Source organism: Taudactylus pleione, unplaced genomic scaffold (genome assembly GCF_031769625.1).
Source record: "Taudactylus pleione unplaced genomic scaffold, aTauple2 ptg000033l, whole genome shotgun sequence".
NCBI lineage: Eukaryota > Metazoa > Chordata > Amphibia > Anura > Myobatrachidae > Taudactylus > Taudactylus pleione.
The window spans coordinates 3,502,460-3,529,265 of NW_028284435.1; the positions used below are offsets into that span (position 1 = coordinate 3,502,460).

The window sequence follows — 26,806 nt, forward strand, 5'->3', positions numbered from 1 at the left end:
GTAAGCTTCTTGAATTTCTATGCCCGACAGTGACTTTGTCCACAGCCGCTGCGCACCAGCCCGCCGCCATCCACCTCCACATTTGCATTGTTTACGTGCATAAAGTTCGGGGGCACTCTTAAATTACACAGATTCTGGGGCTGACGGGGCTTCATACACACACTGTCACACTCTGGCAGGCTCATGAGCAGCTCAGCACTGAGTACCTTCCACTCGATACATTCATACTGTGGCAGACAGCATAATCAATCCACAATTTTTGATCCTGGCAAAGCTTAGCATACAGTATGGAGATTACAAAAAGCAGGGGTAATTGATCGCAGCCACACAGTGTCACTGCAGGCAGCCCCCTTCTGCCCGGGAACTGGACTCTAGTCCCGGATTCCCCCACTGATGGCAGCCCTGCTAGACATGGTCTTCAATGTTGGTCTGCAGGGTGATTTCAGGGGGTGATTCAGCTGTGGATGCAGTGACAGGGATCACGCAGATTCTCGATTATTGAGAATATGCGCATTCACCTGACTTGTACTGCGCATGTGCAGTACGGGGCTGTGATCCTGCACGCAGTCCAGCAGCTGACTGTCAGTAATTGACAGTCTGATGCCTTTTCTGGCCGTGGAGTGGGCGGCGACTAGCTTCGTTTCTCAAAACGGAGGCATGTTGGCGCCGTTGGGGGGAGTGGAAAAGGCAGGATATCTGTTGTGGCCAGCTTGAGTGACTCCATGGTCACTTAGCCGGTCAAAGGGATTATTATTATTATTATCCTGTCATAACACTCAAATAAGCAACCAGGTGTTAGGTGCCCGAATGAGGAGTACATGAAAGTTTAAGTAAGTAAAAGCACAAGAGGGTAGAGGGATTGCAAATGATCCAATGCTATGTCCTTGGACGCAGCTTGGATCAGTAATGCATGCAGGAGGCATAATGCCTCCTGCTGCATTACCATATTACAGCTATAGCAGCTCCTAACATATCTGTCCACAGCTGTATCATCTCCTCTGTTCTGCAGTGATTTCTCAAACTCAAGTGATTTTGGAAGCTATACTGGTTTCTGTTCTGTAAGTCAGTCTGCTCCTGATATACCCCATTCCAAACAGTATGAGAATACGCCTGCCTGCACGGTCATTTACTCCTAATTTGCACAGTTATCCAGGTTATAGGTGAGGACAATGTAAAAATATAAAGGCTGCAGGTGTATATCAGTGTCCAGTCTTCAACCTGGGCAACGCCGGGTATCCCAGCTATTAGCAAATATGACCTTACCATGAAAACCTTAGATAGCACTGTTGCAGGGCTTCAACATCTAGTACAAATATAATTTATAGCAGTAACTGCATCACTGGAAGTTAAATTATTTGAATTGCGGTATTCTGCTCTATTTCTATTTGTTAGTGCTAGAGCTGTAAGCATGTCCTGTTGGAAGCCGTTCAGGTGAGATGCTCAGTGTAATTTTCCAAACCACTAAGCCTGTGTCTTTTATGAAAAGGAACTGCATACTAAGGACTGGTCTTATTTCTCACTAACCATCAATTATTATTATTTATTAACAGTTACTTATTCTGTTACACTTTAATAATTATTTATCATTTGTATGTATTATTATTAAATGTATATTGCCAGGGCTGAAGCAAACCTTGGAGGGTACCCTAGACACTGACCACATCATACACTTGGAAGGTCCACCCATCCCATACACTGAAGTGGTGCCCTCATCCCCTCTACTTCTTACCTTGGCATACAGATGATGCGTGCAGCATCCTCAGCTCCTGACTGTGACATCATAGTCTAGAACCAGCCACACTCCAAGCCCATCACAGTGGAGCAGCAGCCAGTAGCTTTACATGTTAGAAGCTTCTGGATTTTTGTTCTTCATGTCACCAGCCGGGCGCTCCATGTGGTTGAGTCACCTGGACATTAACTGGATGTGTGACTTTATATAACTCATTCAGTTTTAGATGCTCCAACTAACCAATGGCACACTAGGCAACCACCAAGGTTCACATAATGGTAGCTTCAGCCCATTGTATTGTAGTTTTACAGTTAGTCCAGTTATCTTGTATGAAATAGGGATAGGGAACTTCCGGGCACTATAGATCTTAAGCTACTTGTGTTCTGCCATAGGTCCTATTCACCTTTGGACCAAATATAGTATGGACAAAAATGGGTTGTGGGACAGAACTTCAATAGCGCTACAATCTCTGAAGTGTATGAGAATTTGTTCTCATTATTTTAGTGTTAAAAATGTAAACATTTATTATTAAATCACAATTTCATAAAAAACTTAATACCATTAGGTCAAATAAACATATACATGTACTGGTTCTGTACATCCAATAAAACAATTACCCTCTTATCAGGGATATGTGTAAAAAATGGAATGTACCCATAGTGGAAGCGCCGGGACCCCTAGGTTACCGGTATCCCATAAAAATTTGGAAATTTCCAGGGGGTCAAACAGAGAGTCCCAGAGCTTACGATATCCAGGGCAATCCTTATGAGGTCGCATACCTGCTTCTGACGCGTTTCGACCTATGAGTCTTTGTCAAGGCTAGATGGTGAATGCTCCCACAGTCATGCTCCGAAAAGATTGTATTTTCAGAGCTTGATGAATATCTAGTATGGAGACTAGTGTATGGGAACAGTGGGCCATTCTGGGAGAGAAAGGTAAGCGGGAGATACTGTATCTGCGATATCTCCTGCATTGCTTTTTTGCTGAATGGCCCAAAAACGTAATTTCTACAATAGGTGAAAATTTAAATTTTCACCTGCTTTTGTAAATATTAAGTGATGATGAATAGAGCCTATACATACACTGTACACTAGGATTACTTTTTTAGCCAGAAGCCAAGTATGTTTTTTGAGTCTGGGAAGAAACCAGATCACCCGGATGAAACCCACTCAAACTAGAGTAGAGCATACAAACTCCACACATAGTTGAACTCATGACATCAAAACAGGACCACCAAGAGCTCTGACAGGCCTGGTCACTGTGAGGGGATTGGTCAAATCCAGCAGGTGTGGCCACACACACTCCAACAAAAACTTTAAAAATACTATGAACGGCGCACAGTGGTATGCTTTATTGGGCATGATGTGTAGCCATTTCCAGGGACATCTTTTTTCTGTGCCATAAACGATTTGGACATTTATGGCTGGCAGGGAAACAATCTTCTTGAACCTCTCTTTCAACCTTTCTGTCCATCTTCAAAGGTTTGTAATTTCCTATCCACACACAACAGTACATATACATTTACAAGGGAAAGTTACGGATTTTGCTAACGCAATCATGTACAGTTATGCCCATGCGGACACAAAATCCGCTTTTTCGCTACAGTGCCCAAGTCCATTAGCCTATTTTTTTCGGGACTGGCATGATTTACCGCCGCCCACAGTGGAAGCCCGGCAGGGGTGAAGATCCCGACAGCTAAAAAAGGTAAATACCCCTAACCCTCTCCCCCCCCTAACCCTAACCCTCCCTTAGGGGTGCCTAAACCTAACCTCCCCCCAGTGCCTAACCCTAACCCCCCTCTAAGTGCCTAAACCTAGCTCCCCTTTCCCCGCTGCCTAAACCTAAGTCTCCTGGGGGGTGCCTAACCCTAACCTCTCCCCAGGGGTGCCTAACCCTAAACCCCCTTCCTCTAACCTAAAACTAACCCTCCCAGGGGGGTGCCTCACCCTAAGTCCCCCCCGGGAGCCCCTAACCTACCCCCCCCCTCATGGCTGTCCGCACCTGGCTTACCTTCTATCGGAATGCCGGGTGTCGGGCTCCCGGCGTAGATAAAATGACAGGCGTCAAGATCTCGACGCCTGTCATTTAACCTTTGCTGGGATTAGACAGTCGGGAAGCCGGCGGTCAGGATTCCGTCTGTCGGCTTCCCAACTGCTTCCTGTTTTTTTCATATATGGCTCATAACATGAAAATATATTTAGTCCACTATAAATATAAAGCTCTATCAGTTACAAAATAAACAAACAACATAAAATTCACTTGGGTATCCTTAGAAATGATAATGTATTCCCTACGAGATGGGCACATCCCAAACATAAACAAAACCATGCCCAGTCATTAAGTGTGTAAACAGACTACATTGAATATTGATAACTGACCATATTATTAATATTATTGATCATGTTTACCAAACTGCAGCTGGTTCCTATGCATGGATGGTTTTTGTGATACTGCAAGAATAAATTCAGATGTCTTATTTAAAAGCCTTGAGTCAATATTTACATTGCTAAGCTTTGTACTTGCTTGTGCAAATATTGTGAATTCAAGTTCTTCCTTGTTATTAAATTCAGGGGAAGCACCATTCATTATTTTTACTTTAATTATAGTGAAATGTAACAGTTTTATTAATGTAAGTTACACTACAGTAAGATTGTAGCTAGTGAGTTTTTAGGGTTTTGAGATGATTAAAGCTACACACAAATATGCTCGCAGGTTTGTTTATTCAGACTTTCCAGCTGCACACATGGGCAAACTGAAATCATTGAACCAGATTTTTGAATGCTAACAAAATGAATGACATTCATTTTCTCTAGTGCATCTGGTGCTACAGTTCCTCCAGTTTTCCAACTGATGGTCTCTAATAGACCTTTGTATATACAAATTGTTTACAAACAGGCTGTAACAATATTTTGATGAAGGAATTAGTGCAGCTGGATAAATATAACATTACTTTTAATAATGGTCATTTATTTCATTGATTTTTTTGCATGCTTTGTTGTAAGCAGTCTAAAATACAGGACAAGAAGCATACACCGAGGGAATGTGTCATTAAATTCATAGCAAATTCCCTTTTCTTATATACTTTTAGATAAGGCTAGTAAAAGGTTGGATTCACTATTATCTATTAACTCACATATTTTTGTACATGTAATTTGTGCCATATATCCTGCTCATTAATGTATGTATTAATACTGTATGAGGCCAACAAAGTTCTATGGTATGTAATGGAACAGGTACCAAATTGCAGCATATGATAAGGCATTACACAGTAGTATGACAGTGAAATACAGTTTGACTATAACACTTGTAGCATGTGTAGTAGCCTAATATTATTGTAAGGAAATGATTAATATTATTAATAATAATAATAATAATAATAATTATTATTATTATTATTATTCATTAACTTATATTTAGAAATCACCACCATATTCTATGGCGGTGAGGTAAATAAATGGCATGTAGTTTAAGTCCCGGCAATCGTAATGTCTGCGCCGGAATCCAGACACCAGTTAGAATCCCGCCTCCAGCATCCTGACCACCGGCATCCCAACACTAAGTAGTGGGGTTAGGGGGAGGGTTAGGGTTGGACACTAGGGGAAGGGTTAGGTTTAGGCTGTGGGGATTGGGGGTTAGGTTTAAGCTGTAGGGGGGAGTGTTAGGATTAGGCAGCGGGAGGGAGGGTTAGGTTTAGGGGTAGAGTTAGGATACTTAACGACAGGTGTCAGTATCCTAACCCTGTTGGGATGCCGGTATTGGGATTCTGACTGCTAAGATCCGAGTGCCGGCATCCCGTACCCAGCCCAAAATCATACTTACCGATTTGTATTATCTGCTCCCTGGAAGATGCCTGGAGAGCAGACACAACTGGCCACTTTGGGGTTACTATGTCAGTAGGCCCTGTCCCCTTCACGCAAATTGCGAGAGCTCGAGGAGGGGGTAAATGGCGTGTTTTCAAGTTATTTAGCCCCGTCGCCTCTATACAGAGCTATTATCTCCTCATCCTGGCAACTTCACTAGGAAGTGGGAAGGATGCGGGAAATCTGGATACTCTTCTGGGGGTGTGGGGTCTCCCCGAAAATTTGGGAGCCTCCCGCAACTTCCGGGAGAGTAAGTATACCTAAATTAAACATACAGAACCAGAACAAGATATCTAGTGTATACTGCTCAGAAATGGTAACAGTTAAACAGAATACAATGAAAGCGATATAAAAGCCACAACTGTATAATAACAGTGCACCAACCACAATGCATTTACCCTCCATCCCTACCGACATCAATTAAATCCATACCTGATGTTGATCATGATTGATGGTATTTTTTGGCTTCCTGTGATTTACCTAATTGGCCACCAAGATTTGATATACTGTATATATAAGGCCTGGTTCTCAGTCGCACACAATGTGAATGCAATGCCTACAGTATGTTCACATAGTTGAGCGTTTATTTGCAGCTTCACATGCGCAATCATTCCTGGAAGCTCCTACAATACATGTATTACACAGAGTGTACACATAAAGGTGCTGTTGTGATTGGGCCAGCTGCATCAGGAAGGTTGCAGAAATGTGATGGGTGTTCTTGGCCTATGACTGGGAGGTGACTACTAGTGCTCACAAAAATGGTCTGTTTAGTGGGAGCGCCACGGGTGTGTCAATGCAAGCGGTTCTGTTCCCAGACGCACAGCTGTGGCAAAATGGAGAAACTGCACCTTCCATAGGGCTGGTGCAGATTTCAATGGTGCGACCGGTGGTGGCATATAACAATGTTCCAATTGGTATTACAATGTACACAAGAGAAGGAGTTTGTAGCGGCATTTGCATTGAATCGCAGACATGCGACTGCCAATAGATGCTGCTGTGTGTGACTCAGGATCAGGGGGAGGTTTATCAAAGCTTGGAGAGAGATAAAGTACCAACCAATCAGCTCCTGTCATTTTACAGGCTGTATTTGAGAACTGACAGTTAGAAGCTGATTGGTTGGTACTTTATGTCTCTCTAAGCTTTGATAAATCTCCCCCTTAGGCCCATAATGTTTGGGCACCTTTAACCAGGAGGAAGAATTGTTAGAAAATGTCATCTGCTTTCAGGAAGAGGTGGTTTTTTTTCAGGGAACACATTAATAGTTTAGGAGATAGTCTGATGGTAAAATGTAAAGGATTCCAGAGCTTTACTTCTGAATATGGCAAAGGTCATAACGGGTACAATTATACTGGTGTCAAGATTGGTCTCTGACCAGAAAACTGCAGTCTCCTAAAATCTCTGTCACGGTACAGCAATCCTTTAAAATGTTGTAGTTTAATTAATTCTTGGGGGTAAATTTACTAAAGTGAGAGTTTTTAAAAGTGAGTTTTAAAAGTGATGTTGCCCATAGCAACCAATCAGATTATAGTTATTATCTTCTAGGAGGTGCTAGTTAAATGTTAAGTAGAATCTGATTGGTTGCTATGGGCAACATCACTTCTAAAACTCACTTCTAAAAACTCTCACTTTAGTAAATTTACCCCTTGGTCTGAAACACCTATTGTAACATAATATAAAAAAATGAGTGTGGATTTCTATTACTTATGTGCAATGTTTTTTATTGCTTAAACTTGGCATCACATTGCTATTTATACTGTATTGTGGGCGTTTTGTTACAACTTTGTTGTGGTTTTCCATTAAATGTCATATGTAATATTTTTTATTATTTACTGATTTGTTTCTGATATCACTGTCATTTTGACCTTTATACTTATCTCAACATGTAATGTACAGTGTCTTTACCAATTTTGATGTTGTATTGTGGTGCTTGTGCTTCAATACAAATATATTTAAATAAATAAATAAATAAATAAATAAGAGCTTGATACATATATTAAGAATGCAAGATTAAATATTTCCCTTCTATTAATATATTTCTATTGAGAAACAAAATTATTTAATCGTTGTACTTCCAAAGATAACCTCTAGTAACCAACACATGCAATCCTCACCCTCACAGGACCCTATAATTATTTATAGTAATGTAAATTAATTTTGGCTTCACCTCTAGAAATGATGCATTTTTGTTGTTCTGTTTAGGCCTTACCAGGAGATAATTCAACACGGATTCCTATCAAGACCAGTCTTTATTTGCAAGCTGTTATCTATGATCACATCACCAGACGTAAAACCTAATGTTTGTAAATGCTTGTAAAAGCACACCGATTGTTATTAATAAAGTTGGTTAATAAAGTTATTTGAAATATTGTCAAATGCTTCAATTAAGTATTCAATATGTTTTATACTTTATACTTTGTTGATAAGTAGAAAATGATTTCTAATGAAAAAAATAATGGTGACCAAGAACATTAGCTTATTCTCAGCTTTACAATTTGTAAAACAATAACATTGACAGAATTTAATTGCAATTCCCCTTTATTGGACTTATTTAGAGCTGGATGCATTTGCCTCAATGCAAGCAAACACGTGTAATGGTGCATACACACGGTCAGATTTTTCCTTCAGATCTGAATGATATGAACAGTCGTTCATATCTGAAGGAAAATCTGACATATCTGACATGCCTGAACGATGGACGATGAACGATGCGCGTTCCCGTTTGTCAGATAACGATATCTGACATCTGATGTGTTTGCAGTCTGACTTGGACGATTCCATGCATTTTAATGCAGTCAAAAATCGTTCAAATCATTCAAATCGTTCAAAACTTTGGTAAAATCATTCAAATCGTTCAATCGTTCATCTGACAAATCTGACCGTGTGTATGCTCCATAAAAAGCAGTAACTAATGTATTAAATAGATTCCTATTGAAACCATTTCTGGGTATTGAATATGAAATAACAGATGGCATTATTCTAACCATCTTAGGGCCGTATTCAATTAGAAGCGAAAAGTCCATTTCGGCGATATTTTTTCGCCGAAATGGACTATTTTCGCTGGTTTCAACTTATCCCCGTATTCAATTGTAGCTTCTTTTTCGCCGGGGCGATAACGCAATGCAATGTAATAGGTGAAAGAGTTTCGCCTATGAACACTCGGCGGAAAAAAGTGCAGAATTGGGGTTTTGGGGTGCAACATTGCGGGAACCAGCCTGCACCCTTTGAACAGCCCCCCCACTGATGCTAACTGCGCAAAAAAATGCAAAAAACCCCCACAAAGGACATCCCATAAGAGCACTTTGAAAATATGGGCAAAAAAAATTAAAGTGGGGGTACAAAATCAAAAACTAGTGAAATAGCATTTGGGGGGTCTGGAGGTATGGGGGAGGTGTATTTTTGATTGCAGGTGTATGCTGAAGGTGCATTTTTGGCGCTTTTTAATGCTTGACTTTAGCAACTTTAAAATATGCTAGCACCCATTTTCATGTACCCCAAATTTGATGGGACTACTTATTTTCCCCCAAAAAAGTTGCAAAATGCTATTCTTCACCACTTGCTGGAAGACGCTAAATAGCGCTTATTGAGACCATTTAAAAAACCCAAATACCTTTAGCAGGGCTATTCAGGGGTACCCATAGTGATCCACCATGTCAGTGCTTCTTTTGGGGGTTGTCAGACTGATTTCCCCAAAACTGACAGAACTTTTCGGCGATTTCAGTTTCACCGGGTCCCGTTTTTGCTGATTTGGAATTGAAAGCGGGGATAAGCGGGGACGAGCGCGATACTTTTTGCACCCAAAACCAACGATGACAGCGAGTAGTCCGGCAACTGACTTTTCGCTTCTAATTGAATACAGCCCTATGGGAATCATTTCTTTATTTCTGTTTTTTTCAGTTTATTATATAAGAATTGGTTAACACTGTTTTTTTTTTGTTTTTTTTACTTGCAGCAGGTTTTTTCTTGTTCAATTAATAGTTACAAAGGAATCCCTTAACTGTAGTGCCAGGATACAAATTACCGGATTATTTCTGGTTAATTCTTTACTCACTATTAAAAACCAATGCCATTAAGATTTGGTTTCAGCGCTGAACTTTTAAGTAGTTTTGGGTTATTTTTAACAAGATGCAAATTGAATCACAATCTAGTTTAATCAGAGATTATGTAAACCAAACAATTCCCTGCATACATGTAGCATAACCAATCTTATCTGACAAATTAATTCACACAAAGACAGAATATTATTTAAATGTTATTTCAAATGATAAAATGTTACTGTCACAGACCTGGTTCCAAGATTCTTCAATCTCTAACTACTGTCCATAACTTTGTCAAACTTAGCGCTCACTTGAGCCTTCGTGATGTGGGTCTGACACAGAGTTAATAAAAAAACACCTAATCTGTCTATAGAAATGATTACACCCTTTAGTATCTCTCCCAATCAGGGGCACCAAGATGGGGGAGTGGGTTCTAATTACCCAGACCCAGGCTTGTTGGATGGGCTCAGTGGGGGCCCGGGTCCGCCTCCCCCATCACTCTCTCTTACCTGTCAGTATCCTGTGTCTCCAGCCTAGCACACTTTTATAGATATGGGCATGTTGCAACAACTTTAACACTTGTGTTTCATCCACCCAACAGTTCCCCCCTCTTTATGGGAAAATTAAACACACAATTTATTGAGAATAATATGCATCACTCTTGTTCAAGATTATTTAAAAAAATGACTCAGCACATGGTTCATTGCAGCCTGTGCAATCAATGCCTGAGATCAGCTGTATAAATGGTGGTACTTCCACGTTAGAGCTACTCAGGAGCATAGCCAGAACTTTGTGAGACCCATAGCAAAATTTTTGAGGGGCCCCTCCCCAATGCTTCCAGAGAGACACCTCTCTCCATAGTGACTGTTCATTCTATGCCCCATAATATTGCCCTAGTTCATTGTATGCACCATACGGTAATAGTGCCGTAGCTATTGTATGCCCTATAGAGGGCACATTGTAGTGCTGCCAGTACACATTATACCACACAGGGGGCAAGGACCAACCAGTTCCTACCCCAGGGTACACTTCCTAATGCAGGACATTACATTTTGAGTGGAGATCTTCTTAATTTAGACACACTGTCCCTTTCTATGAAAGTTCTAATCTCAGAGCTAAACTCCTGCCCGCCAGCTGAGCAGTGTCAGGTAGTAAGGCAAAAGGCATTTGTAAGCTAACGACGGTTGGGGAGTGAGCTGATGTAGCTGCTCCAGAGAAGGAGTTCGGCAGAGCCGCTTATGATTGTGTCACTGGACCAGAGCTAGAGGAGACAGAAAGAGACCTGTACTAAGAGCCCACCCTTCCCCAATGAGTGGCAGCATTCCTGGCCAATCAGGGAGTAGAGGCATGGCAATGGGGTCTGTGAAGGCTGTCAGTACAAGAACACAGATGTGCTGTAGGTGAGTACAGAGAGGCAGAGCTGCGAGGTGCTGGGGCACAGAGATTTGGGTGTAAAGGTCACCATTGTTTTATGCATCATCAAAAACTAAAAGCAGGAACAGTCTTCCCTCCTCAAGTATAGAAAAACTGACTTGTTACTGAGGGGTAATTGTTTGGTCCTGCTTTTCCCATTTATTGTGGTGAAGCAGGTCCAGCCTTTGGCAGGATGTATTAATGTTTGTTGTGCCAAAGAGGGAGATTGTTAATTCACCTCACTGACTAATTCTGCTCTCCCTCTGTCAGCTGTCCCATTCTGCGTATCTGGTATCCCTACAAAGGTGCAGGGTGTTTTCCTCCCAGCAGCCCCTCCACTTGTTCATTTACACATACGTGTTTTGGCATGAGTGACGCCGAGAATCATGGCTATTCACTACAAAGCAAACTTTATTAACAAAAAAATTTAAAAAGATGGCGGTGGGATGGAGGAATGAAGAGAAGACTGTAGTAAAGCCACGCTGAGGTTGCAAAATCGATAAGGTAAGAATTGGAATGGCCAGTGCTTCTGACCTTTCTTACATTTACTGGCCACATCAACGCATATATTTAAAATATTAGCGCTGAAAGTGACGTGCGCAGTTACTGTTTTCTCACCTATTGCCCCTTCATACATCTCCCCCTGACTGCTTAGTCCCAATGTAAGCAGACAGAAACTGGGTTATAAACTGTTTAAAATTTTGAAAATGTTTCCCTGCTCAGATTTTGAAGTGATATTTTGCCATTCTGTTATAAATTGCGCTGACACATCAAATTCTGACAGAGTAATGGGATTTAATACCACAAGGATATTATCAACAGACACACCTGAAGTCTTCAGAATTAATAGTGAGACCACTTATAGATGATTATTACCAATAGATTTGTACACCAAAGAACTGGAGACAGTTTTCGCACCCTATTAAAACATTATTAACTAACTCAACCTGAGACCCTGATAATAGGAGGATAGTTGATGATTCGTTAGCTATAATTTAGAAGGACAATTCCTCAAATTCGGCTGGATTTAGGGACTAATACAGGGGTTTATTTACTGGTCATATTACCTACTCAAAGATATTGCCACACAAGTTTTTCCAGTCGAAACACTCCCATTAAAACTTCAGTTCTCCCACCTTTATGTATTCGGGTACTTATTTATAGACCCACATCTAATGAAACATACCAATACATTCCAACAAAACATGCACCACCAAGCTTATGGCCGTACCATAGACTGATTGTATAAGTTAGATCATAGTTTACGAACACTAGACTGTAGTAAACTTCAATAATTTAATAGAATTTTTAGAAGTAGACTTAAGTTAAGTTAATATTGAGTAACTAGGATATTAGTATCTCTATAGTAGAAAGCTAGTTTACAGTAAGAAGGTTCACAGTTGCATTAGCATAAGTTAGTAGTACATAAGAGGTATTGAGATATTTGAACATTGTTTTATAGAATTGTGAAAATATTGTGTTTTGTTCTTTAAAAAAAACAGAACCTGTTTGAGATCTTATAAAACAAAAATTGTTTTAGTTGTCAATGAAAAAGTGAAAGTTTTAATGTTGATTCTTGAGGATGTAAAAGAGGAAAACTAATAACAAAGGAAATAACTATATTGTTAAAGTGTTTGTTTACTGTGTCTGTGGTGGAGACCTCATGCCTCTCTGCTGTGGTGTGAGGGAAAAGGAAGACAAAGAACACCTCCCTGCAGCTGTCACTATGTGCTTTAGCAAACCCGTGAGTTGTAGTCAACCAGAAGATTATTGTCATATCTCTGCGAGCTACAAAAATCAAACATTTTTGTGGAATAGGCTGTACTGTCCTTTATACACCAAGGAAGGCACGTAAACATGCCCCCAGACACACCCTCTACATCCATTTATCTTGTTTTAATATTCTACATTTACACTTCAAAACTAGGTGTATCAGTGTACCCACTCTGTACCCACCCCCAATTAGCCAGTGAAAATGTTTGCATTGTGCTACCAATGAAGATTTTACATTCTTCTTAGCCATTTTGAGTTTTATACATGAGAAGGTTCATCAAATACTGTAGCTTCAGACTTAATAAGCTCCTCCTGCCCTATTGCAGTGCACATTAGTAATAGGAAAGCACTGTACTACTTATGCTAACAAACCTTACTATAATCATACCTTCCAATATTTGGAGGTGTGGAACAGTACAGTGTGTGTGCTCAATCGGTGTGCGCATGTGCACAAAAAGGGGACATGACCTCACAACACGGGTGCAGCCTTTCTTTATGGGTGCATGGCCGAACATTTACGCCCCCCATTCTTCTCACACTGGGGGCATACCCAGTGCTTCCCTAGCTTATGGGTTGCCCCCCATTCTCTCTCTCTTTACTATTAGGATGCCGCACACAGGACAGAGACCTCCCAACCTTTCTTCCCCGCAGGTCAGTGCCCAGAAAGCAGGACTGTCCCACCAAAATTAAGACAGTAGGTAGTTCTTGTCTTGTCACAAGCCTCTGCCCTGTGTATGCAGGGTGAGGCGAACGCAGGGCAAGCGTTCGCTGAAACTCCTACCTCCTGTCCATCATGCTGGGATTGATCTGGATTGGCTCCTGCTTCTATTTCCTCCTGGTGTGAACGCTGCTCCGATGCTGGTGATAGCATTTCATGTGTTTCCGGTTGTGATTAGTCTCCTGTTGTTTCAAGTCGAGTTCTCCAGTTATCCTGCCAGCCTTATTTCTTGCCTGCTGATTGTACCATCGAGGTGGCACATAACATCTGCCATCTGCCGCTAGTGTCATCTAGGCAGCACGGTGCGCATTCCAGCTCTCAGCCACTTGTGTCATCCCGGCGGCACAGAGTGCACTCGCAGTCCTGAGTGCGCAAACCAGCATCCAGCAGCTTGTGTCAACCCAGCGGCACAGGTCGCACCTCAGCGTCTAAAGTATGCAACCCAGCGTACCATCGCTTGTGTCAACCCGGCGACATAGGCCGCACCTCATCTAAAGTATGCAACCCAGCGTAACATCGCTTGTGTCAACCCGGTGACATAGGCCGCACCTCAGCATCCTGAGTATGCAACCCAGCGTACCAACACTTGTGTCAACCTGTCGGCACAAGTCGCAAACCAGCGTCTTAAGTATGTCTCTACTGTACCATCACTAGTGTCAACCTGCGACACTAGGTATCCTCACTTCAACCAGCCAAGGCATACCAGCCCTCAAGGCTACTGCACGGTCCACAGGCCACTACCAGCCAAGGCATTCCAGCCCTCAAGGCTGCTATACGGCCCAAAGGCCGCATCTTGTTCACGGCCCTCAGACTGCAACCAGCCAAGGTTTACAGCCCTCAAGGCTGCTACATGGCCCAAAGGCCGCATCTTACTCACAGACCATTGGCCACAATCTGCCGAGGTCATCTGCTCCTAAGACGGTAACTCCATTACCCTTCTTGACTAAACCTCCATTTCCTAACAGGTCTGCTATAATAGGCTTTTGCACACATAAAATAAAAATTGTTAAGCAAAGGGGAAATTATCAAGGTGAGACTGGGGGGAATAAGGAGATGAGCCATGGAAGGAAAGTAAGGAGAACTATCTGTATCAAAAACCAAACACAGTGATGTGCTTAATCAATCAGGGATCTTGAGTGAATCCACAACAGCTGACATACAGTGGAAACTGCTACAAATCCTCTCACAAAAAGACACAATGAAAATATAAGTATGTCTGCGCTTAGGGTCACTAGAAACATAAAAAACAGAATAGAGCAATTTTTTGATAAATAGTTAATATTGAAATACACATAAAAAAGAACTGCAGTTCCTAAATAAATATCTGAATAATCAGCAAGTGCAAATATACATCAGTGCACCCATATCAAATGGATATATATCATAGTCCTGAAAAAAGGATTTAAAAGAAATGGTCGGTACACATACTGTAGAATTAAGACCTGCTTGGCAGAAAATAATGCTTGTGAGTTGTTATATTTGAAAATGTCACAATTAGCATGAGCACGGTGATATACATACTTCCCTATTTCCAGAGGGAAAGCCAGCAAAAAAGAGGGTTTTCCTAAGCACAGTGAACTCACCGCTCCCCGTCTGTTAAACAGTGGTAATCCGGATATCCATGGAAGCTCATATAATAGATGAGTAATAGTGTGGATACAATGTGCCTCTTGTGTGGACCCAAATATTAGTTACACTGCGTGATTGACATACAGTGTATCTCCTGTATTGCACTAGGAAACACTGGCACAGCGTAATCTCCCTGGCAATAGCACATGCAGCGGGGGATGCCGATTCCACAGGCTGATCTGCCGCTCACAGTAGATGTGACCCACAGGGGGTCTGGATGTTCCAGCAAGGAACCTGGACACTCCGGTCAACTCTTGGTTGTGTGTACTGCCACCAGGATGTGGAGCGGTGAATGTATAAAACGTGACTTGAAACAAGGTCTCCGTGCAATCTATTTGAAGTTTTCACAGGAACAAATGCAGGTCTCAGAGCTTTCCTTTGCACAGGTCTTGGAGCTCTCCCTTAACGTGTTTCTTCCCTCTCACAGGGGTTTTATCAAAAGGCTGAGATGACCACTCTGTCCATGAATAACAATTTATACAGGTAGTGGCCTATTAGAGCATTAGTGGATCATCAGCTTTCAATGATATGTTAATTGCATTCTATCTGCTTAAACATTTAAGCTTGTAGCAAACAGCATTCAAATATCATCACAGTTACATACAATTAAATCATTTCATAAGTCTAAAAAACACTTATATCCTTCATTGTGTGTGAAAAAAAGAAATATCAGAACATATATATAAAATAGAGAACTACAGTCAGGTGCATAAATATTGGGACATTGACAGAATTTTCATATTTTGGCCTCTACTCACCACCACAATGGCTTTGAAATGAAACAAACAAGATGTGCTTTAACTGCAGACTTTCAGATTTAATTTGAGAGTAATTACAAAAAAATCAGGTGAACGGTGTAGGAATTACAACGGTTTCTATATGTGCCTCCCACTTTTTAAGGGGAAAAGAGAAAAATCCCCCCAATACATTACTATGGTCACAGAAATGTAATAGGGGAGACATAATCACCATATATGATTAGCACCCATAAATTTAGAAATCTAATTCTACCATTTCATTTAACCCCTCAGGGTATAGAGTTCGCAAGACATGCGTCCAAAACACTTCTCTGATGCATAACTCGCGATATCTATCCCCTGCTCAAAGTCGAGGGAATAAACTCTATACCTTACTACTGACAATCCTTTGGGGTTCCCAAAATGTACTAATCTAAAGTGTCTAGAGACACTATGTTTATCAAAACCATTGATAATGTTCCTCCTATGTTCTAGGAACCTAGTTTTTAAAGATCTGGTCGTGCGCCCTATATACTGTAATTTACAAGGACACTGTAATAGGTACATAACAGTTAATGAAAGACCTAATGGGGTGAATGATCATTGAATGTTTTGAAGAAATTGATGCACTCCTATTCTGAATGTAGCTTTATGTAATGCAGCGAGAGTGAGAGCAATTAAAACTAGAGATGTGCGCCGACCCTCGTGTTTTGGTTTTGGATCTGGATTAATTTTGCCAAAACCTCACCTCCGTGTTTTGTTTTCGTGTTTTGGTTTTGGATCCGGATTTTTTTCTTAAATAATCAGCTAAAATCACATAAAATGGGCCTGTTTTTGTTCCTACAGTATAATTAACCTCAATAACATTTACAGTAATTTCCAATCAATTTTGACCACCTCACAATATTATTTGCTTCATCTAGTTAAGGCCAAAAGGTTGCATCCAGCTAGCTGGCTGACTAAGCTAAGTGACACAGTGGGCAGCACTAACATGTGGCAGTTCAGTTTCTAATTTCCAACACGGATACAGTGTGCTATACAGTGTGGGTTGGATACACCAATAGTGCACTTACTGTGACAGTAGTGTCGGCAGATCGGTGTTGCTGACGGTGTCCACAGTACTTGGAATGGCAGTGCTGCGGGGCTGGCAGTGTCCTCAATGAAGGGTACCGGTGATGTCGGCAGTGCGGGGGTGCCAGCAGTGTCTTTAGTGCAGGTTTGCTGGCTGTGTCGGCAGTGTGGGGGTTGCTGGTGGTGTCCCCAGTACATGGAATGGCAATGCTGCGGTGCTGGCAGTACAGAGGTGTTCTCAATACAGGGTGCCGGCAGAGCGGGGGTGCCAGCGCGGTGTCCTCAGTGCATGTGTGCTGACAGTGTTGGCAGTGCAGGGGTGCTGGTGGTGTCCTCAGTGTGGGAGTGTCGGCAGTATGGGGGTCGCTGACGGTGTCCTCAGTACATTGGCAGTGGCGGTGTCGGCAGCGGGGGATGCTGCCAGTGGGGGTGCCTGCGATGTCGGCAGCAGGGGGTGCCAGTGGTGTCAGGCGGCGCCTGATGGCAGGCGCCATCTTTTTTCTCTTTTGTGCTGTTTTCAATGGGCTTAACACTGATTGGCTGAGAGTCGTGACAGACAGCTCTCTCAGCCAATCAGCATTAAGCCCGCTCGAAACGATACCTCGCAACTCGACAGCGGGGTCGCAAGGTTTTGCCTCGGGTGAGGGATCCGGGGCAGGCAGGGAGATCTGAGCTTCACTCGGATCGCCCCAGATCCCCAAAATTCGGGGATCCGAACCCGCTCATCTCTAATTTAAACAGCCTGTAATCTTAAGGGGCCAATTCCGTACCTTATATGGTATTTCAGGGTTCTTCTTCCTTTTGAAGAGACTTGGAGCTAGTAGGTTCTTAAGGCTATCTGCCTTTTTAAATATTATTGTTGGTTTTGTATTCAGTTAATTTTTCAAAAGGGGTCAGATAGCAACAACTTGTAATTCCTACTAAAAATCTTGTGAAGTTGATGGGAACAACTATTATATTTAGAAATGAAAACACTGGATTAATCTAGATCGGGTTTGGATTCCTGTCTAGTCGATGGATTTAAAAGATCTTTGCGGTCTATGTCTTCAATTCATTCAAGGGAGCGGTGAGTTCACTGTGCTTAGGAAAACCCTCTTTTTTGCTGGCTTTCCCTCTGGAAATAGGGAAGTATGTATATCACCGTGCTCATGCTAATTGTGACATTTTCAAATATAAGAACTCACAAGCATTATTTTCTACCAAGCAGGACTTAATTCTACAGTATGTGTACCGACCATTTCTTTTAAATCCTTTTTTAAGGACTATGATATATATCCATTTGATATGGGTGCACTGATGTATATTTGCACTTGCTGATTGTTCAGATATTTATTTAGGAACTGCAGTTCTTTTTTATGTGTATTTCAATATTAAATATTTGTCAAACGAATTGCTCTATTCTGTTTTTTATGTTTCTAGTGACCCTAAGCGCAGACATACTTATATTTTCATTGTGTCTTTTTGTGAGAGGATTTGTAGCAGTTTCCACTGTATGTCAGCTGTTGTGGATTCACTCAAGATCCCTGATTGATTAAGCACATCACTGTGTTTGGTTTTTGATACAGATAGTTCTCCTTACTTTCCTTCCATGGCTCATCTCCTTATTCCTCCCAGTCTCACCTTGATAATTTCCCCTTTGCTTAACAATTTTTATTTTATGTGAGCAAAAGCCTATTATAGCAGACCTCGGCAGATTGTGGCCAATGGGCTGTGAGTAAGATGCTACCTTTGGGCCATGTAACAGCCTTGAGGGCTGTAAACCTTGGCTGTAAACCTAGTGACGGTACAGTAGAGACGTACTTAAGACACTAGTTTGCGACTTGTGCCGACAGGTTGACACAAGTGTTGGTACGCTGGGTTGCGTACTCAGGATGCTGAGGTGCAGCCTATGTCGCCGGGTTGACACAAGTGATGGTATGCTGGGTTGCATACTTTGGACGCTGAGGTGCGACCTGTGCCGCCGGGTTGACACAAGCTGCTGGACACTGGTTTGCGCACTCAGGACTGCGAGTGCACTATGTGCCACTGGGATGACACAAGCAACTGGGAGCTGGAAAGCGCACCGTGCCACCCAAGGGGTCCTGCAGCCGGCCGGCTCAGTTTAGAGGAAGTGGCCAAGTAATCTCCCTCAGCCAACAGAGAGCCTGTCTTCTTCCCTCCCCCGCAATGGTGGCAACACGCCTCAGTTTTGGGAAACGGAGGGCATCGCTGCCCCCCCCACCCTCAAACGGCAGCAGACTGTCAATCACTGACAGTCTGCTGCCAGTCTGCGAGCAGGTTAGTAGGGCCCATTCTAAACACTCGCAGAATGGGTCCTGTGTCTGCGCAGATTCCCAAACATTGGGAATCTAAACCCCCTGGTGTAGATGCCCGCTTGTGAATGTGTAAGTACTGAGACGCCCGCTCTGCGTCTCTACACGTTGTAACAGCGCCAGTGATTGCTGATACCCCACCATCAGCGCAGCATTGTGAGCACCACCGACACTCACACCAGCCCATCTGACTATGGCCACTGCGGCTGTGGGGCTGGGCCTGGGAACGCATCCGCCTTCACTGACACGCCCTCAACGCTCCCATAACACGCCCTGAGATGGACTTTTTTTACATTCATTTCAGGCCACCTCCCAGTCACCACCCCGGAACGCCCATTTACCTCTCCATTTCATATACCATTTCTCCCAAATGCAACAACACCTTTGTGCGTACACTCTGTGTAATACATGCGCCGTAGGGGGTTTCTGAATCTCTTGCACATGCGCAGTTGCAATTAATCTCTCAACTACTTGAACATCAGCATTGTGTGTGGATTGTGTGCACCTCTAAATCAGGCCCATTTTGTCTTATCAGGTGTAGTTTAACACATAGAAAGAGGCTAACAGCACCATCAATGGGCACTCAGATATACTATAAGAATGCTGGCAAGTCAGTTACTTCAGTGAAAGGTGTTTTATAGTTTCCTTTCTTCACAGCTTTTCGGCCCTGGCTGCAGTGTTATGTTTGTACTCGAGTTTTGCTTCAGAGCACTTTTTATTAGCAAAGGAAAACAAAGAATTTACTGGTGTTCCAGAGGACTTGGCACAGGCCAGTTCTGGTTATGCTGAAGAGATACTGTGAGCTACAACCATAAAGGGAGAAGTCTAACTATTACCTTTACAGTATAGGACATATTCATGTGTAATAACTATATTTAGGGGCCAAATTTGCAAACACTGGAGTAAAGTAAAAAATTACCTTAAATACATTCTTATTCTAAATGCCTTTTGCTTGTTGGAAATGTGTGTGTACAGGTGCGGTGGTATGGTGGATGGTGGTATGGCGGATGCATTATCATTACAAACAGCCCCGTTGCTTAACCAGTAGGATGGTTTACTGGAGGACAGATGATGTACAGCAGGGCCGCAGCTAGGATTTTTGTCATCCGGGGCAAGACAGTAATTTGGTGCCCCCCCTGGTAATTCCCCCATAGTAATGCTCCCTGCAGCAGTGTCCCTATAGTAATGCCCCCTTCAGCAGTGCATCTGTAGTAATGCCCCCTGTAGTAATGCCCATATAGTAATGTCCCTGTAGTAGTGCCCATATAGTAATGCCCCTGTAATGCCACTTACAGAAAAAAAAAACATTACTTACCTTAAACCCCGTGGGGACCGTGACCATAGTGCCTATGGGGAAAGCCAGAAGCTGGAGTTCAGGAGAGAACTCCAGCCTCAGGCTAGTGCGGCGCTGCAAGAAAGGAGGCGGGCGCCCGCTGGTAGTAAAATCTCAGATGGCGTCCGGCTTGGAGCCTCCCTGCGGTTTAGGGCTGGAAACAGGTGCACCTTATATAAACATCCAAAAATATATTGTATTCATGTAAAGAAATAACAACAAAATATTCTTTACGTATCTGTCAGTGTATAATGTATAAATAACTAATAAGCAAATTGAAAAAAAAATATATATATATATTTACAATTTGCTTATTAATTATTTATACATTATACACTGACAGATACGTAAAGAATATTTTGTTGTTATGTCTTTACATGAATACAATATATTTTTGGATGTTTATATAAGTCCCAGAGCCAAAATAATAAGAGGATAAATATTTATACCAGGTTTGTTAATAGTATAGCAATTGAAGTTTGTCTAAATATCTGTCACTTTGAGGAGAATAGTTCTAGTTATTTTTCAAAGATTCAACCCCACAAAATGATCAATGGTTTTCGCTCTGTAAATTAAAAAATAAATGAGTATATATTTAGTATATATTTCATAACTTATTTTAAACTTATATTTATGTTTAAATATATGTTTTTAAAAGCAAATAGATGTTAAAAATAAGTAAATATATATCAGGGGAGAATACAGGGTAATATATACATCCCTTACACTAAATCATAACATAATGGGAATATAATATAAGGGTCTCATAGCAAAATGTACAGAGGCAAGCCAAAAATAAAGAATGATATACAGTGACACATGGTGAGGGGGGCACTAATACAGTGGGAGCCCACTGAGGGTGAGGGTGGGAGCATTGCCACTAGTAATCTTTACCACTAGGTGGAGTGATAATGCTGGGGATCTTTTGACACTAGGGTGTGCTATTTGTGATGGAGGGTTGGAGGTGATTTCACAATGGGGGGTCTGTGCACATGGGGGAGGGGTGAAAAACACCCCCTAGGTATATATTTTTTTAAATAAAATATTTAATTACTTTTTAAAAAATACATTACAAAATTTAGTAAATAAAAAAACCTGTAAATTTCTCACGAGTTTTTGAGAAAAAAAATTGTCTGTTCAGTGGCTAAGGTATGAGATGTGTATGAAACGTTTGGGATTTAGTGACCTTGAACTGTGACATGTGCACGGGTCAATATGCATAGGGAGGGATGTATGCAGGAGGCTCTAGCCTTCAGCAAAAGTTCCATAGCCACTGCATACCCAGGGCATAGTGCAAAACTGTGCGCTGTTCCACTAAGGCACAGCCAGGTGCAGCAGTATAAGGGTAAGGACAAAACAAATGTTGTGGACTCTGTTTTGTACTTGTATGAAGTTTCATTCTAATCTTGTATGAAGTTCCATTAGGGATCATGTAAGATTATTATTATTATTATTATTATTATGGGATCATGATCCCTAATGGAATTTCATACAAGATTTCTACAGAGGCAGCATGACAGTTTCTGCAGTTGGTTCTGAAAAGTGTGACTAATAATATAGTGTTCCTTATCTGTTCCTATGTAGGTGCCATCAGCACCCCCACCACCATCTGGAATGATTTATGCTGTAACACACTAGGGCAGTGGTTCCTAAACGCATTCCTCAAGGTTCCCCAACAGGTCAGGTCTTAGAGATATCCATGGTTGAGCACAGGTTGTTAAATCAAATTGACTAAGGTACTAATTAAGTCACCTGTGCTCAGCCATGGATATCTCTAAAACCTGGACTGTTGGGGAGCCTTGAGGACCGCGTTTGGGACCCTCTCACTTAGGGGCCTGATGCAGAGTTGGACAGACAACTGGGACATGTGCTCCAACACCGCATACACAGAAAGGGAGCAATTCAGCTTGAAAAGGCCACAGAAGTGGAGATGCGCTTGAAATGTATATGATTCTCCTTCACCTATGCTTGTGTACACTCGACTCCAGAGCATGCCCAGTACAAAGACACATTATATACACTCTCCCAACAGGCATATGTTCAACTTTACTCCATCTTAATGGGGTTTGTAAAGGTACCAACTCTCAGTTAGCAATGTACTGTAACACTCCTATGGGTATATTTACTAAAATGCAGGTTTAAAGAAGTGGAGATGTTGCCCATAGCAACCAATCATACTCTAGCTATTATCTTCTAGAAGGTGCTAGATAAATGTTAAGTAGAATCTGATTGGTTGCTATGGGCAGCATCTCCACTTCTAAAAACCCGCACTTTAGTAAATGTACCCCCTAATATTTATTCCACATGGTTCAATCTTCCACATGTACACAGTTATGCTTTTCACTCTGTACAATTTAGAATGCTGTTTTTACAGAAGAGCATACTTGCTGACTTCTGAGATTGCATTCCCGGGAGAAGCCCAGGGAGGAAAAGCAGGTGGACGGTGTTGGGGGCAGGGCCGGATGGGTTGCATCATTAAACCCCACATATTTAATTAGGGAGCGGGGCCAAGATGTGATCCTCATACAATCGCGTCATAAGTCCCCGCCTTGTTCGCACGGACCCGCCGATCCCTGGGAATATTCTACGTGGGAAAAGTGCCTACACTTCCGGGAAAAATTGGGAGCCTCCTGCAGGTCCGGGGAGGGTAGGCAAGTATGTAGAAGAGGAAGCAGGCAATGTATACTTAGTCACAAACAATATACATGCCATGCAGGGCCAGATTTACTGCAGGGCAACCTAAGCATTTGCCTAGGGCCTGGCGGATCCCAAGGAGCCCGTAGTCTCCCCCCCTTCCCGAAATCTGGCCCTGTGTATTAAGCTGCTGCTGGCACTGACTTCTGGTTGGATGGGGAGAGAACACACATACATCCTGGGCCCTGCCCCTACCAGACAGGGGAGGAGGCAGAGTTGCAGACCAGGGCTGGCCGGCAGGTTTATGGGCCCCATTCAGGAGGCTCCTTGTTCACGTCGCAATTATACTTACTAAGAGGTGGAGCCACTAGAGGAGCCATGCAGGACATGTCAGCGGCGAAAAATAATGTCCCCGGCAGGTATGTTTGGGGAAGCTAGTGGGGAGGAAAGAAAAGTCCTGTGCTGTGAGAGGGGAGGGTAGAGGGGTCTGTGCTGTAATAGTAGAGGGGTCTATACTGTAAGGAGAGAGCGGTCTAAGCAGTGAGGGGAGAGTGGTCTGGGCTGTGAGAGGTCTATGGTAAGAGTGGTCTGTGCCCAATGGGCAGAGGGGTCTGCTGAGAGGCGAGGGGCCTCTGTGCTGTGAGGGAAAGGGGATCTATGCTGAGAGGGATGAGGGGTCAGTGCTGAGGGGGTATATGCTGTGAGGGGGCAGGTTTGTGCTGTGAGGGGAGGTGGGCTGTGCTGTGAGGGGGTCTATGCTATGAGAGGAGGGAGTCTATGTGTAGAGGCATCTCTGCTGTATGGGAAGGGAATCTGCTGTGAGGGGAGAGGTGTTCTGTACTGTGAGGGGAGGGGGGGTCTGTGCTGTGATGGGAGGGGGTCTGTGCTGTAAGGAGAAGGAGGTCTGTTCTGTGAGGGGGTCTATACTATGAGGTGAGGGGGTCTGTGCTGTGAGGGGAGAAGGGGTCTGTGCTGTGAGGGGAGAAGGGGTCTGTGCTGTGAGGGGAAGTGGTTCTGTGCTGAGGGGTCTATGCTGAAATGGTTCTGTGCTGTGAGGGGAAAGGGGTGCTGTGAGGGGAGAGGGGTCTGCTTAGAGGGGAGGGGGATGTCTGTAATGTGAGGGAAAGGGGGTCTATGCTGAGAGGGAAGAAGGGTCAGTGATAATGAGGTATATGGTGTGCGAGGAGGGGGGTCTGTGATGAGAGGGCAGAGAGATCTGTGCTGTGAGGGTGGAGGTTTGTGCTGCGAGGGGAGGGGGTCTGTGCTGTGAGGGAAAGGGGGTCTGTGCTGTGAGGGGGGTCTATGCTATGAGAGGAGGAGTTCTATGGAGAGGCATCTGTGCTGTGAGGTGAGGGGATCTGTTCTGTGAGGGGAGAGGGATCTGTACTGTGAGGGGAGAGGGGTCTGTACTGTGAGGGGAAGGGGATCTGTGCTGTGAGGGGGGTCTATGCTATGAGGGGAGAGTCTATGGGGAGAGGGGTCTTTGCTGTGAGAGGAGAGGGGTTCTGTGATGTGAGGGGAGAGGGATCTGTGCTGTGAGGGGAGAGGGGGTCTGTGCTGTGAGGGGAAGGGGTTCTGTGCTTTGAGGGGAGAGGGGTCTGTGCTGTGAGGTGTGGTTCTATGCTGAGAAGGTTCTGTGCTGTGAGGGGAAAGGGGTCCCAAGAGGGAAGAGTGCTGTGAGGAGAGAGGGGTGCTGTGCTGATACGGGAGAGAGGGGTGCTGTGAGGAGAGAGGGGTGCTGTGAGGGGAGACGGGTGTTGTTCTGTGAGACAGGCAGTGAAAGGGGTAGTATGTGATGCTGTGAGGTAGGCAGTAACTGGGTTGTGTTATGGGGGGCATGAGTGAGTTGGGATGGAGGTCAGTGTGCTGAGTGAGTGATTGCTGTCAGAGGGCAGTGAGTCAGTGTGATATGGAATTGATTGGCAGTGAGAGCTATAGAGGGGGCAATTAGTGCGGCCAACCTCGGAAAAGCTTAGCAAAAGCTAGGAAAAATCAAGTGGTTTATAGGAGGTCTATGGTGAGAGTGGTCAGTGCTGAATGGGCAGAGGGGTCTGCTGAGAGGGGGGTCTGTGCGTGAGGGAAAGGGGGTCTATGATGAGAGGGAAAAGGGGTCAGTGCTGATTGGGTATATGCTGTGAGGGAAGAGGGGTTCTGTGATGAGAGGGGTCTGTGCTGTGAGGGGAAGGGGTTCTGTGCTGTGAGGGGAGATAGTGATGTGAGGGGAGGTGATCTGTGATGTGAGGGTAAGTGGTTCTATGCTTTGAGGGGAGAGAGGGGTCTGTGCTCTAAGGGATGGGGGGATCTACGCTGAGAAGGTTCTGTGCTGTTAGGGGAAAAGGGTGCAGAGGGTGAAGAGGGGTCTTTGCTGTGAGAAGAGAGGGGTGCTGTGCTGAGAGGGGTGCTGTGAGGGGAGTGGGGTGCTTAGAGGGGAGAGAGGTGCTGTGAGACAGGCAGTGAAGGGGGCAGCATGTGGTGCTGTGAGGTGGGCAGTAACGGGTTAGTGTTGTGATTTGGGGGCATGAGTGAGATGGGATGAAGGTCAGTGTACTGAGTGAGTGATTGCTGTCAGAGGGCAGTGAGTCAGTGTGATATGGACTTGATTGGCAGTGAGAGCTATAGAGGGGGGCAATCAGTGAGGCCAATCTCGGAAAACCTTAGCAGAAGCTAGGAAAAATCAAGTGTATTATACATACATAGCAGACGTTTCAAGGCCGCAGAGGTACTTTTCTTCATGGTGCTGTACAGGGGCATGAATCAGGAATAAAAGTATAGTGCTATGGATTTTTTGAGGACAGGAGCCCCAACACTGGTATCTTGCCTAGGGCCCCATGAGGTCTAAATCTGGCTTTGATGCCGTCAAGATACAGGTGACATGAATTTGTAAAATTTTTGGTATTTTACAGGAACAAGTATCAACACTATTATGTAGACTAAACAGAGTGCCAATGCTTGAACAGCTGATGGTATCCCATGCACTACCCCTGCCTTCTTTTTACTGAATTAGGGTTCTAGTTAGCGAATTATATTTGTGGGATAACTGATAAAAACAGCTAAAATTATGTAACTTGAACCATTTTTGTTCCTACAGTATTTTTAACATCAATAACATTAATTTCCAGTCAATTTTGATCAGAGCTGTCTTAACAGCAATGTAGGGCCTGGGCAAAGCAATACACTGGGGCTCCTACCCACCCATTCACTAGAAAGAAAAATGTAAACAGTAAATAAAATTAAACCTTTATTAGATTTATTGGTGCTTTCAGCAAATCAATGTTTTTAAAAATAATTATGTAAAAGGAGAATTAGAGACTCCTCCTCTCTTCTATTTTCCAGCTCTCAGTGCAGTTCCTGCTTGGCACTGCAGCTGTGATTAAAGTATGGGGTCCCCCTGAGAGAGGGGGGATGGGGGGTTGTGTGCGCCCCAATAATCCAGCTCTGTGGCTTCAGGCTGGGTGGCAGCTAGAGAAAGCTGCCTGGCTACTCTGATTGTGTGTAACTCACAATCATATTTCTCTGCCTCCTTCTCACCCAGCTGTTCTATGCACAGAGCATGTAGATGCGCC

General features: G+C 43.4%; 1 protein-coding gene across 2 annotated transcripts in view; it reads left to right on the plus strand.

Annotated features, from left to right (window-relative positions):
* CFAP299 (cilia and flagella associated protein 299) overlaps positions 1-7,905 on the plus strand; it is a 569,143-nt gene extending 561,238 nt beyond the window's left edge. For both annotated transcript variants that reach the window (XM_088452111.1, XM_088452110.1), the window contains one exon: positions 7,789-7,905. In XM_088452111.1, the coding sequence (XP_088308237.1) occupies positions 7,789-7,884 (96 nt within the window). In that variant the 3' untranslated portion in view covers positions 7,885-7,905. The remainder of the gene's footprint in view (positions 1-7,788) is intronic.
* The last annotated feature ends 18,901 nt before the right edge of the window (positions 7,906-26,806 follow it).